The sequence below is a fragment of the Acomys russatus genome, chromosome 11 (assembly GCF_903995435.1).
Source record: "Acomys russatus chromosome 11, mAcoRus1.1, whole genome shotgun sequence".
NCBI classification, from domain to species: Eukaryota; Metazoa; Chordata; class Mammalia; order Rodentia; family Muridae; genus Acomys; species Acomys russatus.
In genome coordinates this window covers 59,114,096-59,128,791 of record NC_067147.1, presented here as the reverse complement: position 1 = coordinate 59,128,791, position 14,696 = coordinate 59,114,096, and the positions used below count along the sequence as shown (strand labels likewise).

At 54.8% G+C, this 14,696-nt stretch overlaps 1 protein-coding gene across 1 annotated transcript in view; it reads left to right on the top strand.

Moving 5' to 3' along the window:
* Positions 1–10,921: 10,921 nt before the first annotated feature.
* The window catches only part of Scube3 (signal peptide, CUB domain and EGF like domain containing 3), a 28,835-nt gene continuing 25,060 nt past the window's right edge, over positions 10,922–14,696 (top strand). Inside the window, exon 1 of the mRNA XM_051152512.1 lies at positions 10,922–11,036. Within this exon, the coding sequence (XP_051008469.1) occupies positions 10,922–11,036 (115 nt within the window). The remainder of the gene's footprint in view (positions 11,037–14,696) is intronic.

Below are 14,696 nucleotides of genomic sequence, written 5' to 3'. Positions count from 1 at the left end.
ACACAGAAAAGGATTGTTCTGCAGCGATACTTTAAGTCCCAGTATGCAGATCTTTGGCAGAGCAGCGGGGGTTCTCAGAGGGCCCCCCTTTAGGATTCTGTCTCCCGTAACTCAGCTGGGAACTGCCTGTGTCGCTCACTTTGTCTTCTCTGACCCCAGGTCTCTGGCACTATGCTTCTTCATGTCCAGTCTCCTGCCTCTGACTGTTGGATGCAGGCTGCCATCATCCAGTTCTCCAAACTTTGGGGACATCTTAGCCGCTGTCTTGGAAGGTTCTAGAGTCTCTATCTTTATCTTCTGGAAAACCCTGTGATTTTCATTTGGCTTGGGGGGTCTCCTCACTGCCCCTCCACTTCATGGGCCCACTTCTGCCCTGTGCCCTTTAGGCCACCTGTGCCATCTCCAAGGTGGTGGGAGGCAGGGAGACCATGTCAGGGGCGGCTTTACCTCTGCTGAGGGTTCCCACTAACATCCTTTGCTCCTTCATGATTTATCTGGTCGACTTTGAGCCGTTGCTGAGGTGACAGACACGCCCCACCACCATCATTTGTTCCTTTATCCTTTCTATCAGTCAACAACTGTCCGTTCGGCATAACCAGTCCGAGATGTGCTTGAGGCTGAGGTTACGTGGAGACCAATGAAGCTCTGCCCTGAGCGGTCTGCCAGACCTGCGGACGGTGGACGGGGCTTTCATGGTGTGTATGTGTCAAGGACATCTGAGGTCCGGTCTGCTGGGGTCCTAATGCTGGATCTTAAAGGGCAGTGGTCACCTGGCTGACGGGACTTGCTACGTGCTGCGTATGCTGTGGCCCGGGTGGAGGGAAGTGACCTCAGGCGAGCCACATCAAACATCACCACAGAGAATGGTTCAGACCAGCACGGAGGGCCACCTGCACACGCTGAGGCACCAGAACTTCACCCTGCCTGGCATGGTCCCTGGGAGACACAGCAGGTACAGGGGACAGAGAAAACAGATGGACTTGAAGGATGTCAGAAGTCCTGTCAGCTGTGACCACCAAGAAGGTAATGGGGCCACTTAGCTCGGCTCTTTTTTTTTTTTTTTAAGATTTCTTTATATACATGTATAAATTATATACATTATATGTATATTAATTATAGTAATATATTATTAATGTATGTTAATTGCATTAGTTATATGTGTACAGTGCTCTGCCTGCATGTACTACTGCAGGCCAGAAGAGGGCACCAGATCTCGTTGTAGATGGTTGTGAGCCACCATGTGGTTGCTGGGAATTGAACTAAAGACCTTTGGAAGAACAGACAGTGCTCTTAACTACTGAGCCATCTCTCTAGCCCTAAATATCACTGAAGCATAGGCATGCGGTTCGGTTGGCAGAATGCTTGTATGTCATGAGGCCTTGGATTCCATCCCCAGCACCTCTGAAGCCAGGTGTGGTGGTGTGTGCCTACAGTCCCTGCATGAGAGAGGCATAGGGAGAGCATAAGAAAGGCTTTATATAGAGGCCAGCCTGGCCAACAACAGAAGACCCCGTCTCAAAGGCTGAGTGTGGTGGCGCATGCCTTTCATCACAGCACACGGGAGCCAGAGGGCAGCTGGAACTCTGAGTCTACATAGTGAATTCCAGGACAGCCAGGGCTACATAGAGACATGGTCTCAACAAACAAACAAACAAAACAACAACGAACAAGATTCTGTCTCAAAATAACTAAATAATATTTTAAAATTTTAAATTAGGAAAATACTCTAGAATTAAAAAAAAAAAAAAAAGAAAGAAAAAGAAAAATACTATAAGCAGGCAGAAATATTGGACCTGACCAAAAAAGGTGGGTGGCAGGGGGGCGACCTAGAGAGGAGCCTGCAAACTGGACATACAGATTGAGAGCCAGGAGGTCAGGGGACTTAGAGATAGGGGCTGGAGTTGGGGGGCTAAAAGGTCTCCATACACTGTAGCCCTGTTCTGAGCCCCCTCCCCTGCCCCCAGTAGCCTGTATGTCTGGTTGGAGTTTGATCTATTTCCTAGATAATGAGGCACAGATTAGAGTAGAAGGGTCTCCCCCAAATCGCCTAGGTGGGGATTTAAGCCCAGGGCTGCCTGATAGCTCGGCCCAAATTCCTTTCACTACCATGTCTCTCTATCATGAAAGGTTGTGTCGGAGGGGGTGGGGTGGAGGGTTGGGGAGGTGGGGGAGAGTGGGCAGGGGGGCTAGAAGGTGTCCAAGTTCCACACGCCAACCATGAAACTGGCCAGGAGAAGGACCCAGGGAAAGGAGAGGCTTCCACGATGGGAGAGAAAAATGTCCAGAGGCCTTGGGATGACGCAGTCATCGAGTCAAGCTGATAAGGCTTGGCAGGCAGCCCAGAATGTGAAAATGTGTGTGAGACCACTAGAGACGTTGGCTCCCGAGCAGCAGCACCAGGGCCATGCTACGCTGGAGTGAGGGATGGCTGGGTCAGGACTGGGTGCAAGCAGGGTCCTGCTACAGGCCTGGGAACCTGGGAGATGGGCATGGATTTGTGGCTGTGCTGTGGTAGGAGCAGCAGGGAGCTGCACCAAAACTAGTCTATGGGCTGAGCAGGTCCGTGCACATGGTACTGGCTAAGAGGAAGGACCTCCCTCTCAGTCCCAGTGATGGGGGAAGGCGGGGGGGGGGGGGGGGGGGAATGGGATGTCCCTGCTGGTGAAGGATGCTGTCTGGGGTACCAGGAGGCAAGGGGTGGCAGAGGCGGCGTCAGGGGTCGGGGGAGAACCGAAGTTCTACCATGCTTTAGGGGCCAGGCACTTGCTCTGGAGAGTTGGAGACGCCTGGCCATTGGAGGTTGGAGATTTCTGTTTTCTTCATGCAAACTCCTGGGGAGAAGTCTGGCACCTTGACTCACGTACAGGGGTGGGTGGGCAGGGAGGACAGTTAGACGTAAGCACTAGACCAAAGGTGGTCACTATGTCCATAGGGGAAGCTAGGACAGATGTAAGTGTGGCAACCAGGTTGACCCCTCGCCACATCCTGGTAGAGCTATTTGTGACCCCTCTAAGGGCTAAGGGCTAGGGCAAGTGGATTCTAGAACCTAGGGTTGGAACACACTGACCCTACCCATCTGAGCCATCCCAGATCTGAATGAACCCAAAGGGCCACCTAATAGAGGACCCACCCATCCTTCATTCTGTTTTTGGCCACTGCTTCTATTTGTCCATCATTAATTTGTGTTCATATTTCTACTTGTGCATTTATGTCTCCAAGTCATCCAGACCCTGGCCACCCACTAAGACTTTGGGGTTCAGAGGGTGAAGAGCCACTTCCAGTGGGGACCAGACTTTCTTTCTTTCTTTTTTTTTTTTTATGTTATATGGAGTTTATTAAATGGGCATGGGGGGAGAAGGAAAAGGGGAAAGGGAGTACCCCAGAGAGAGACAGAGACAGAAAGAAGAGGGTAGAGAGAGAAAAAAAGAGTGGAGAGAGAGAGAGAGGAAGTAGAGGTAAGCCAGACTTTCTTTCCCTCTCTCCCTTCTCTCTTTCTTTAAAGATTTTATCTTTAATCTCCTGCCTATGGATGTGGGTGAGTAAGTGACCTCAGAGGCCAGAAAGGGGTGTTAGAGCCTCTGGAGCTGGGGTTACAGGCAGTTGTGAGACACCTGATGTGGGTGCTGGCAACTGAAGTCAGGTCCCCTGCAAAAGCAGCAAGTGCCTTTAACCATTGAGCCATCTGTCCGTCTCCGCCCCCAACCCCCAACCCCCCAACCCCCCAACCCTCACTCCAACCCCCCACCCCACTCCACCCCTGTCTGGTCTGCCTCCTGTGCACTGTGGTGACAGGCAGGGGTTATCTTGCTTTGGTGCTGGGGATTGAACACAAGAACTTATAGATACACAGAAAAGGCTCTACCCACTGAGCCCCAGGCCAGGGACCACGTTTTCTGATTCTCTCAAGCGCTGTGGAGCATAGCCACAAGGGATAAGACAGGCATCACACAGCACTGGTGGACAGGTGGCTGTCAAAGCGCATGAAGAGGGTTCTGATAGCTCCGAACATCGGAGCAAAGAGTACTGACCTAAGATCTAAGGAGAGATGTGGTCTGCTTCCGCCTTTACCTTTATATACAAGGTGTGACCTTGGCCTTATCACATGACCTCTCTCATCACCTGATGTAGGTAGTGGTTGTGCCCCGCCCCCAGCTTCTGTCCTTTGTAGTATCCTACGGAAGCTGATCTGTCTGAGCCTCAGTTTTCCCATCAATACAAACGGGACCACAGCCAGGCATGGTAGTTCGGGCCTGCAACCCTAGCTACTCTGCTGAGGCAGGGAGACCACATGCTTAAAGCTATCGTGGGCTGCAGAGGGAGTTCAAGACCAGCCTCAACAACTTAGCTGATATCTCAAAATAAAACGGGGGAAAAAAAAGAGGGTTCAGCGTTAGGGAGCTTGCCTAGCACATGGGAGACCTGAGTTCGACACCCAGGACTAGGGGTATGAAGTGTTGCGGAATTAATTAAAATTCCTGCCTCCCAGGCCTTGGATGGAGCATGCGGTGGAGGGTCAGCAGGTGAGAACTGACTGGGGGTTGTGGTTTGCATCTTCCTCAGGTGGAGCAGGGCACAAGGAAGGAGGGGCAGGGCCCGGTGCCCGAAGGTGAGCCCCTTCTTCACGCTCCATAAAATTGGAAGGCTACAGATAAGGGCTGTGCACTGGAATGCGTGGAATTTCTAGAACCTTCTCAGTAGGAATGTGTGACAGACAGGAACCTGTTAGGGGTGGTGAGACTCAAACCCCGTTGACCTTGCCAGCATCCCAAGCACCAAAGCCTAGCCTGACCCCAGGCCGCTTCATCCCAGGCTCTGCCGGACCTGTCAGCCATCCCACACTGTGGCCCTTTGTTCCTGCCTGGTGGTGGAAGTAGCAACCATGAACTCTATCAGATGTCTGCTCTGTGAGCCAGATATTTTGCACATATCACCTCACTGAACTAGTGCTGCACTCCCTGCGAGGCTGTTATGCTTTAGTCAGAAGCCGTGTAGGTATCAGGGCTGAGGGCTGAAGAGATGGCTCCTATAAGGGTTTGCTGTTGCCGTGCACACCGCAGTCCCAGCACAGCAGAGGCAGAGACAAAAGGATGCCTGAGACATGCTGGCTCCCGGTTCAGAGAGAGACCCTGCCTCAAAAGATAAAGTGAAGGGGAAAAAAAAAGCCAGGCAGTGATAATGCGCCCCATTTAATCTGAGCACTTGGGAGGCTGAGGCAGGAGGATCTCTGAGTTGGAGGCCAGCCTGGTCTGTAGAGCAAGTCCCAGGACATCCAGGGCTACACAGAGAAACCCTTTTTCAAAAGACGATTAATGTCGGGCGGTGGTGGTGAACGCCTTTAGTCCCAGCACTTGGGAGGCAGAGGCAGGTAGATCTCTGTGAGTTCAAGGCCAGCCTGGTCTACACAGTGAGTTCCAGGACAGCCAGAGCTGTTACACAGAGAAACCCTGTCTTGAAAAACCAAAAACCAAAACAAAACAAAACAAGATCATAAATAAGCAAGCAAGCAAGCAAGCAAGAAAGAAAGTTGGGTATGGTGGTGCACGCCTTTAGTCCCAGCACTCGGGAGGCAGAGGCAGGCGGATCTCTGTGAGTTCACAGCCAACCTGGTCTACAAAGAGAGTCCAGGACAGCCAAGCCTACACAGAGAAACCCTTTCTTGAAAAACCAAAAATAAATAAATAAACAAAAAAATAAATATTGAGAGCAGTTAAAGAAGACACGGGATGTTAACCTCTGGCCACCACTTAAACATGTGCGAATTTGCACACACACACACACAGACGAAACTGGGCTGAGATCTCACCTACACAGTAATTAAGCTATACAGTTCACGGCAGCAGTAGCACCATAAATACCTTGTCTTCCTGGTCACCAGGTGACCAAGGCTTGATACTGACAGCCAATACCGGTTTATACCTGCTCTCTGTAGACTTTATTGTCCATCATGCTAGCAGCATGGATTGGTTTCACTAGGGAGGCGGAGACAGGCAGATCTCTGTGAGTTCGAGGCCAGCCTGGTCTACAAAGTAAGTCCAGGACAGCCAGGGCTACACAGAGAAACCCTCTCTTAAAAAACAAAAACAAAAAAACAAAACAAAAAAAGAGAAAGCCGAGGAATTGAGAAGTTAAGCAAAGGCTGAGTCCTGGACTCACTATGTAGACCAGGCTGGCCTCTAACTCACAGAGATCGGCCTGCCTCTGCCTCCCTAAGTGCTGGGATTACAGGTGTGCACCACAAGGCACAGCTAAAGGTAAATTTTTAAAGTGCACTTGAGAGGTGAGTGGGGAGAGGACCAGGAAACACCAGACACTTGGACACTTTGTCATCTGCTGCTGACGTCTCCATGTTCCTCCTAGAGGTCTCAAGTCCTTGAGCGAGTCCCTGCAGACAGTGACAGAGCACAGGGCAATGGGGCCACACCCAAACTCATTGTGCCCAGGGCTAGAATCCCTGCTACTACCCCCACACGATCCTTTGAGGGAGTGGATGGTCAGGGGTGGGGGGGGCAGGGAGCAGATGTGTGGGGGAAGCTCCCTGGGTTGTGGGGGAGCAGGGAGGAGGATCAAAGGGAGACTGGGAAGTGGAAAGAGAAAAAGGGACTGCCACAAAACATCAGGGCCCCCAGAGGATGCAGTGCCTTGGAAGGGCATGGCGCTGTGCCCCCACCCTAAACTCTGAGGGGGTCTGGGAACTGTGGAGAAGGCCCCAGAAAACTGCTGGAGAGCCTCCATGCCCACCTTAGCCGCGGGGCAGGAGTGGGCTGGCAGCACCCCCCCCTCAGGATGCAGGAGGGTGCACATTTAATACTCAAAGAAGGCAGAGGTGAAGGCAAGCCAGGCCCAGACGAAATTCCCTCCCCACCCTGGGGCTCCTCAATTCTCTCCAGTGCCCCTAGGCACTGTCTGGCTACCTCCAATTCTCTCTCTCTCTCTCTCTCTCTCTCTCTCTCTCTCTCTCTCTCTCTCTCTCCTCCTCCTCTCTCCTCTCTCTCTCTCTCTCTCTCTCTCTCTCTCTCTCTCTCTCTCTCCTCTCCCTCTCTTGTTTGGGACAAAAAGCATGACAAGTTTGAACTTGTCTTGCAGCCTCCACATAATTGGTGGCAGCAGGCAAGGCTGCTACAGAAGGAGGGGTTTGCCAGAGGAATGGGGGGGGGGGAGGAATCTCAAGAGCGACAGGGCTGGGAGGGACCTTGTAGGGGGTCATCTGACCAACCTTTCTGTGGCCTCCACCACACTATTCCCATGACCCGTGTGCTCACCTCCCCCACGCCATCTCTCACACTACACAAGGGGCCTCGAGGATTCCTCTTCCCAGCCTTCCGAGGGCAGTGTCCCCTCCATCACCTAGCCAATGATTCCGTGCCGCCCCCCCCACACGCCCCGCCCCCCGCGACCCCGACTCCCTCGCCCTCCTCTCCACCCTCCCCGTTATCCTAGCTGAGGAAACTGAGGAAAGTCGGGATGGGACTGAAAGCCAAGAGGACTCGGTCTCAGGAGCCAGGACAGGAAATCCAAAGCCTCAGCCTGTTCATTCTCTTACGTTTCCATTAATCCCTGCTAAAGGGAGGGCTCAACTCGTCCCCAGGGTGGGAAGGCGCCTGCTGTCAGAGCCCACCCCCACCCCAGCTGATGCCGGCTGCCAATGTCAAGGATTTCAGAACTGAGTCATCTTTAAGGAGACCTTGGTCACTGCCCAGTTCTCTTGGGTACCCTGGGATGATAGTTTCTGTCCTGCACAAAACTGGGTCTGGAGCAGGACTCTGAGGCCTGGTACAGTTGGCTCAGTCAGAGCAATGGAAGGGATGGGGGCAGGGGGAACTCGCTCCTACAGCAGTGTGTCTCTGCTGCCTGTGAGGGTAGCCGCGGTAGCCGGCTTGGAGGAAGTGTACAGGGCCTTCTGTGTGTGCCCAAGGTGACCGTGGGTGAGCCTCGGCCGGTGTGCTGAGCACCTCCGTAGGAGCCACACCGAAACAGTGCACACACAGGAGCCACACGGAGAAGGGCACCTCAGGGGAGTACTTTTAACGCCTACAGAGCCTGCCCTGGAGCGGGACAGTTTTAGAATGGGCTCAGATCTGAGTATGAGGATTGTGTCCAGAAGGTGGTAGTGACTTAGGGGTAAAAGTTCGAAGGACTTTACTTGGCCCGGGAGTGTGAGCCCATCTCTGTTGCGAGGTGCTGCACTTCCAGCCTCCCCGACACCTCGCGCCCTCTTTGTCTCCCCGCAGAGGTGCGCGTGTAGACCTGCGCCGCTCGGGCCTCCTGGCGGGCGAGCGCGCGCGGGGCGGGATGGGGGGGTGCACCCTCAGCTCCCCCGCTACCTCCCCACCGCGAGAGCGGACGAGCCGGAGCCCCGGTGCTGTTTGGTCTGGAGCGGAGCGGGGGCTTGCATTGATCCATTGATTGTGCGCGGTCTGCGCCTGACCTCCCTGCTCCCGGGGAAGCCGTCTCCATGGAGACCGGGCCCGCTCCCCCAGCGCCGGATTGTAAATTCCTGCAGGCAGCGGCCCGGCAGCCTGGGGAGGGGGCCGCGCGCCCGGGCGCGCAGGGGGAGCGGCCGCCACGCCGAGGCCCCCTTTGAAAGAAAAAAAAAAAAAAGGCACGAAAAAGGAGGAGGAGGAGGACGGAGAAGAGAAGCGGGGGGGGGGGGGCAGTGGGAAGGGGAGGAGGAAGAAAACGAAAAGGAGCAAGGAGAGGAGGAGAAAGAGGAGGAGGAGGAGAAAGGCGAAGAAAAACAGACGGAGCCAGGGAGACGAGAAAGCAAGGGAGGAAGAAAGAAGCAGAAAGGGCGTGTTTAGGCGCTACTTCACCCCTCCCCTTTCTCAGGTCCCAGCCTCGGCTCTGCGCGCTCGCTCTCGGGCTACAGCTCCCCGCGGGCGAAGCTGGGCGTCGGGTGCGATAGCCCCGGCCGCCCCTCGGGCCGCCGCCCCGCGCCTGGCCGCGTTCCCCGCCGCGCGCTCCCCACGCCCAGCCCCGAGCCCCCGCGGGGCTCCCTCCAGTCCCCTCCCCCTCGGCCTCGCGCGCCTTCCCCGGGGCTGCGACACCCCTGCGGCCCCGCCGCGCGGAGCTCCAGGCCATGGGCTCGGGGCGCGTCCCCGGGCTCTGCCTGCTCGTCTTGCTGGTCCACGCGCGCGCCGCCCAGCATGGCAAGACTGCGCAAGGTAAGGGAGGCGCGGCGCGGCGTGGGGTTGCGGGGCTGCGGGACGGCGGGGTCCGAGCCGGGGCAGGTGCCTGGAAGTGCGTGGCTGTCAGGACCCGGCCGGGTGCCCGGACTCCTCGCCCAGGGCCAGACCTCTGTGCATTGCGCTTGGAGGAGCCTTGGGGGTGGCCCGCCGACGGGAGCATGCACTTCTGCCGGCTTTCCCTGCCACCTCCAGCATTTTCCGCCAAGGTCGGAGAATCTTCTCTCAAACATTGCCTGGGACTTCAGTTGGGGACTTGAGACTGAGGGAAGGAAGTTTTCAGGCGTGTCATACCCTCCTCCCCTCCCCGCGCGCGGAGTCAGGCCGAAATTTCGAAGTCGCCGTCTTATCAAGTCGAAAGATGTTAAAGAAAACAGGCTCTTTCGTGGTGAAACTGACTGCCTGTCACGGGGTGGTAGGGGGCAGGAGGAGAAAATGTCTGTGACTGACTTCTGGCACGAACGTTGCGTTTCTGCCTTGGGAGGCGGGGATCTCTTTCGTTTCGCATGGCTTTCATTTCTTATCATAATATTTATTTATTAAGGCCTGGGGTTTCCAATTCCATTTAAATCCAGGTCAGAATTGCATTAAAATAACAAGGTAAAATTCCAGGCTGGGAGCTCTGACAGATCCCTCTAGGAATTAGACTGGGAGGCCCTCCTGCCCCCGGTCCCTGACCCCGAGCTCACTGCCCAGCCAGTCCCAAGGCTGCGCTTGCAGAAACCAGGCTGGTGTCCCACAGTTCTCTGGGGACAGCCTCCCCTCCCCCATGACCTGCCGCACCCCTCCCCCCACGTTGTCCTCACCCAAAAGAGATTTATATGGACAAAAAGAAAATTCCTTTTGGCAAGATTTTGCCCGGGAGGTAGATTCTGCTTATTGTCCTAGGGGCTCCTGAAGCCAGCCAGAGATGTCGAAGAGTCTGAGCCAAAAAGGAAAGTTGAACTTGGGAGTTGGGGGAAGTCTGAGTGTCTGGCACTCACTGTCCAGGGGCCTGAGTCTCACTGTGCTAGACCAACAGCTCCCTTTTCTCCCAGGACACTGCCTCTTCCCTTGGCACCTCCAACCTGGCCAGTTACTAACTAAACGCCAGAGTCCCTCAGCTGTCAAGTACCAGACCCCACCCCAGCCTCCGTTCTGCAGCCTTGGTTCCCGACAGCCGGCTGCCTGGAACAGCCCCTCTCCTTGCTGTGGATCCGCTTGTGTGTTTTCCGTAAACAAAGCTGGCTTTTGTAGTGCGAGCTGACTTACTCGTAACATGGAATTAGCTAGGGAGTTTAGTCTGAGGAAGGAACAGATTTCGCGCAGTAATCTAGAGACGAGATAAGGGGTTCTTTCATGTTGGAGCCAGTGTCTGCGGCGGCTTAGTGGGAGGGGGGCAGGAAGGGGGGCAGCCTATTAAAGGGGCTCCAGGTGCAGCTGGACACCCCCTAAACGGGACAGGTGTGGGAAAACTAAGGCTCTCAAGCCTGGAGACCAGGCCATCTGCCAGGGATAGAAAGAGTCAGGGTACTCAGGGGCACCTCCTTTTATTGGACACCCCACTCGGTGTTGGGGGACACTTAGCTGGAGTGGATGTGGTACCCCCAAGGCTCCTGCTCATCTCCATCCTGGGCTACACCTGCCTGATGAAGGGGCAGTAACTGCAACACACACACACACACACACACACACACACACACACACACACACACACACACACACACATTCTTAGGGTTTCTGAGTCTAGCTAGATTAGGATGGAACCTCTCATTAACCCCACCATTCAGGAAACCTGTGAAGCCCTGTCCATCAAAGGTTGCCTAACAACAGGCCTGCTGGAATACAGAGTGCCCCTTGGACGCCACTGTGCAGGTAGGTGCTTCAGGCAGGATGAGAACTGTTCGCTCTGAGCCTCCCAGGCTTACCCATAGTGCTGTGAGCTTCCGGAGGCCTCCCCTGCCCCTTTGGCATATCTGCCATCTATCATCAGGGCTAGGATAGGAAGTTTGCCTTTGATGGCACGCACTTTTGCAGTGGCGCTCTGGAGGGTCTGTAAAAATTACAGTCACCCTCAGCACCTTTGAGAAGAGCGGCTGCACCTCTGGGGAGACATCTGTGTCTCTGGGAGAGTCAAAGCCATGCAATGATAGGGCGGAGGACAAGGAGGACAGGGGCTTAAGTACAGAAGAGGAAAGCGGGAGGGAGAGACAGACAGACAGACAGACAGACAGAAGATGCACTCCTACCAACACCGTGGGACACCTTGGCCCGCTGTGTCTTTAGCCAGGAGTGCTGAAAGCGTCCTCCTCATGGCCGAGCAGGCGGGTCAGCCCGTGGGACTGGAAATGAGTGAGCTTGCCGGGTACAAGGTCTTGAGTAGTTTTCAAGTGCCTGTCTGTGTGTCTTAAAGTAGACAGACTGGATAACCAAGATAATTGTAAACTTAAAAGCATTAATTTGCCTTGCTTTTGGGGGTGGGGTGGGGGTGGGGTAGAGGTGGGAGGACACCCTTGGTTAAAAAAGACCTAATCCTCACTTAGGGGCTCAGGTTGCTGCTGAAAGAAAAGGTCTCAGGGCCTCCAGGGGGGCTGGTCCTGTCCCCAGGCAGGCTCTGGGACAGCCAGCTTGGCCGTTTAACTTTCTTTCCCTGTTAGGGATAGAGTTTTGGGAAAGTCACCCATTTAGAAATCACACCGTCCCTCACACCGTCCCTGAGCCCGAGAGCGAGCGGTCATCTGGCAGCAAACAGTGTCTCTCTGTCTCTGGGTCTCTGTCTGGGAGTATGTGTCTCTCTCCTTTCCCCCACCTCTCTGCTTCCTCTCCTGCCTACTTCCCTCGGCTCCTGTGGCCAGCTCCCACAGTGAGGGGACTGTTCCTCCTAGCCCCTCCCTCCGAAATATGAAATGAAAACCCGTAACCATGTCAGCGGGTGCGGGTGGCTCCTCGGGCAGCCACTACCGGCTTGTGCCCCATTGAGGCCCTACTGGAGAGAACAGACAGACAGACAGACAGACAGACAGACGGATGAACTGACAACCCCACTCTTAAAGCCTGTTTTTTTGTTTTGTTTTGTTTTGTTTTAATCGGTTTCCTTAAGGTTGCCCCAATTTTAAGAAAGTTCTCAGAAATCCCTTTGACCTCTGTCTGTGGCTTGCTGAGGGCATGTCTTAGGTGTGGAGACCCGTCCATTCCCGAGTCTCTGTAGTGTAGGGTAGAGTGGAGAGGGGACCAGAAGACCTGGGAGCCACAGCCGCTACAGGCAGAGGAAGAAGAGGGCAGCCAGGGACCCTCAGATAAGACTGTCCTCTGGAACCTTCTGGAATCTGAGGACATGAGATCCAGTTTGAGATGTGAGCGGCTAGGACCCGTTGTAAGTGGAGGCACACAAGTGTGAGTTTGGGAATGGGAGGCGTGCATTCACTTGGGTGTATGAGCACATGTGTGTGGCACTCTGGAGAAGGGAGTGGGGAATGTGTCTGTTGTCTTAGTTGGAGAAGGAAAAGGGTAGAATGGTTTGATCCAGCGCCTTGACCTGAGGGTGGGGGAAGGGAGGGCACGGCCTCAGATCCCATGTTGAAGACAGAGGTGGAGGAGCTTGCTGCCAGAACCCACCCTGGTCTCTTCTGCCCGGCCCACTTCGATGTGCGGGTGTGGGCCTCCATACCCCTAGCACATGACCACTCGGTAAGAAAGAGTTCCTGTCAGGGCTGGAAACTGCGGAGCCGGCTCTGAGGCTCTGGGGCTGGCAGTGCTCACGGGAGGCCCAGACCTGGGGAGACAGGAGTCTGAGAAGGAGTGGACCGCTGGAGCTGAGGGAGAGGTGAAGTCAGCCAGCCCAGGGATGTATGAATGGCCTACTCACCTGGGCAGAGAAAGGACACTGACTTTCTGTCTGGAGACTAGCCACTCTCTCCCCCACCACTCTGCTTGACTCAGGTAGCACCCGAGGTGGGTGGAAGACAAGGTCTGAGCTTTGGCTAGTGCAGACCCTAATTCCCGGCAACTCTGGGGTCCTGAACTGGTTCATGTTGCAGAGCCTCAGTCCTGCAGCCCCACCTGGCCAGGTTTTCCACCTCAAGGCAAGGCCCTCTCCACCTGGACCCTGTTCTGCTTTGCCTGCCGAGGCCCTGTCACTTGGTATTTTTCCTGAAAGCCCCTGGTCAGGCAAGCAGCACCAAGAAAGTAGCCCAAGGAGCACACGGGTGAGTTTCTGTGTTCACCCTGTGGTGCCCAAGAGTGAACTCTGTGGCTCCCCTTAGCGCCCCGAGCAGCCCTTCCCACCTCAGGTCAAGGGTTTGCTCTGGGGTTGGAGCTGGATCTACAATTGTTGTTCACATATGGGTGATGACCCCCGAACAGGGCACTGGAGGGCTTGGTTTACCAGTGGCTTTCCTCTGTGACAAACCATAGCCCCCAGAGAGCTGTGGGCTTTGCATTTCAGAGCGTTGTGCCTGGGCCTTTCTGGTCCTGGTTACTGACAGTGGCAAACTGAGGACGAGGTTGTTGGCCCATAGGAAGGGTGTAGGATGAGAAAAGAGGCCTAATGAATCTCTGGGTGATGTACAGAGTCAGGCTAGGTGGGTGCCAAGGGAAGGGCTGTAGAAGGATGGGGTGCTTAAATGGTAGATCCTGGGGGGCAGGTTTACAGAGAGGACTTTTTTTTTTTTTACTAGTTTCTAATTATATTTATTTGGAGTTTTCCTCCGGCGGTTTGAGGCTGTTAACAGCAGGAACCTGTATCCCTGGTGTTTGTTTTTGTTTCTGACAGGCTGCTAAGGCCCCAGAGTAGTGAATCCCATGGCTGACACCTGCCTGCCACTGCGCCCGCCTGCCTGCCCTACCCTTCTTGCCTGCCTGTCTGCCCACTCCCTGTCTACCCTGGTCCCCTCCTCAGCCTCAGAACCTCGGGCTGTGCTGGCTTTGACCGCCAGTCCGCCAGTCCGATCCAGTTCCATCCCATCTCAGCGCTCTGTGCTGGTTGGTTGCTGTAAGCAGAACTAACTGCCGAGTTGGGGGGACAGGGAGGAGGGAGGGGGCCATCTCTCCATACTTTAAGGAGACTTCCAGGGATGAGTTTGGCTCTTTCCCAAGATAACCTCACTAAGGGTTCCCCCCATCCATTTAATAAGACATGGCTGCAGCGCCCCGAGAGTGACTGACGAAGGAGCCCAAGATCCTACCATCCGCCCCGCCCAGTCACCGCTGGCCCTGGGTACATCAGGCCCCCAATGTTCTCTTAAATCTCTGTGTGAGCCGGGCGTGGTGGTGGCGGCGCACACCTTTAATCCCAGCACTCGGGAGGCAGAGGCAGGTGGATCTTTGTGAGTTCGAGGCCAGCCTGGTCTACAAAGGGAGTCCAGGACAGCCAGGGCTATATACACAGAGAAACCCTGTCTTGAAAAAAAAAAAAAAACCAAAACAAAACACCAAACAAAAACAACAACAAAACTAAACAATAAAACCCCCTGTGTGTGTGTAAGTGCAGGCACACTGCCACAGCACACATGTGGAGGTCAGAGGGCAACCTCAGGC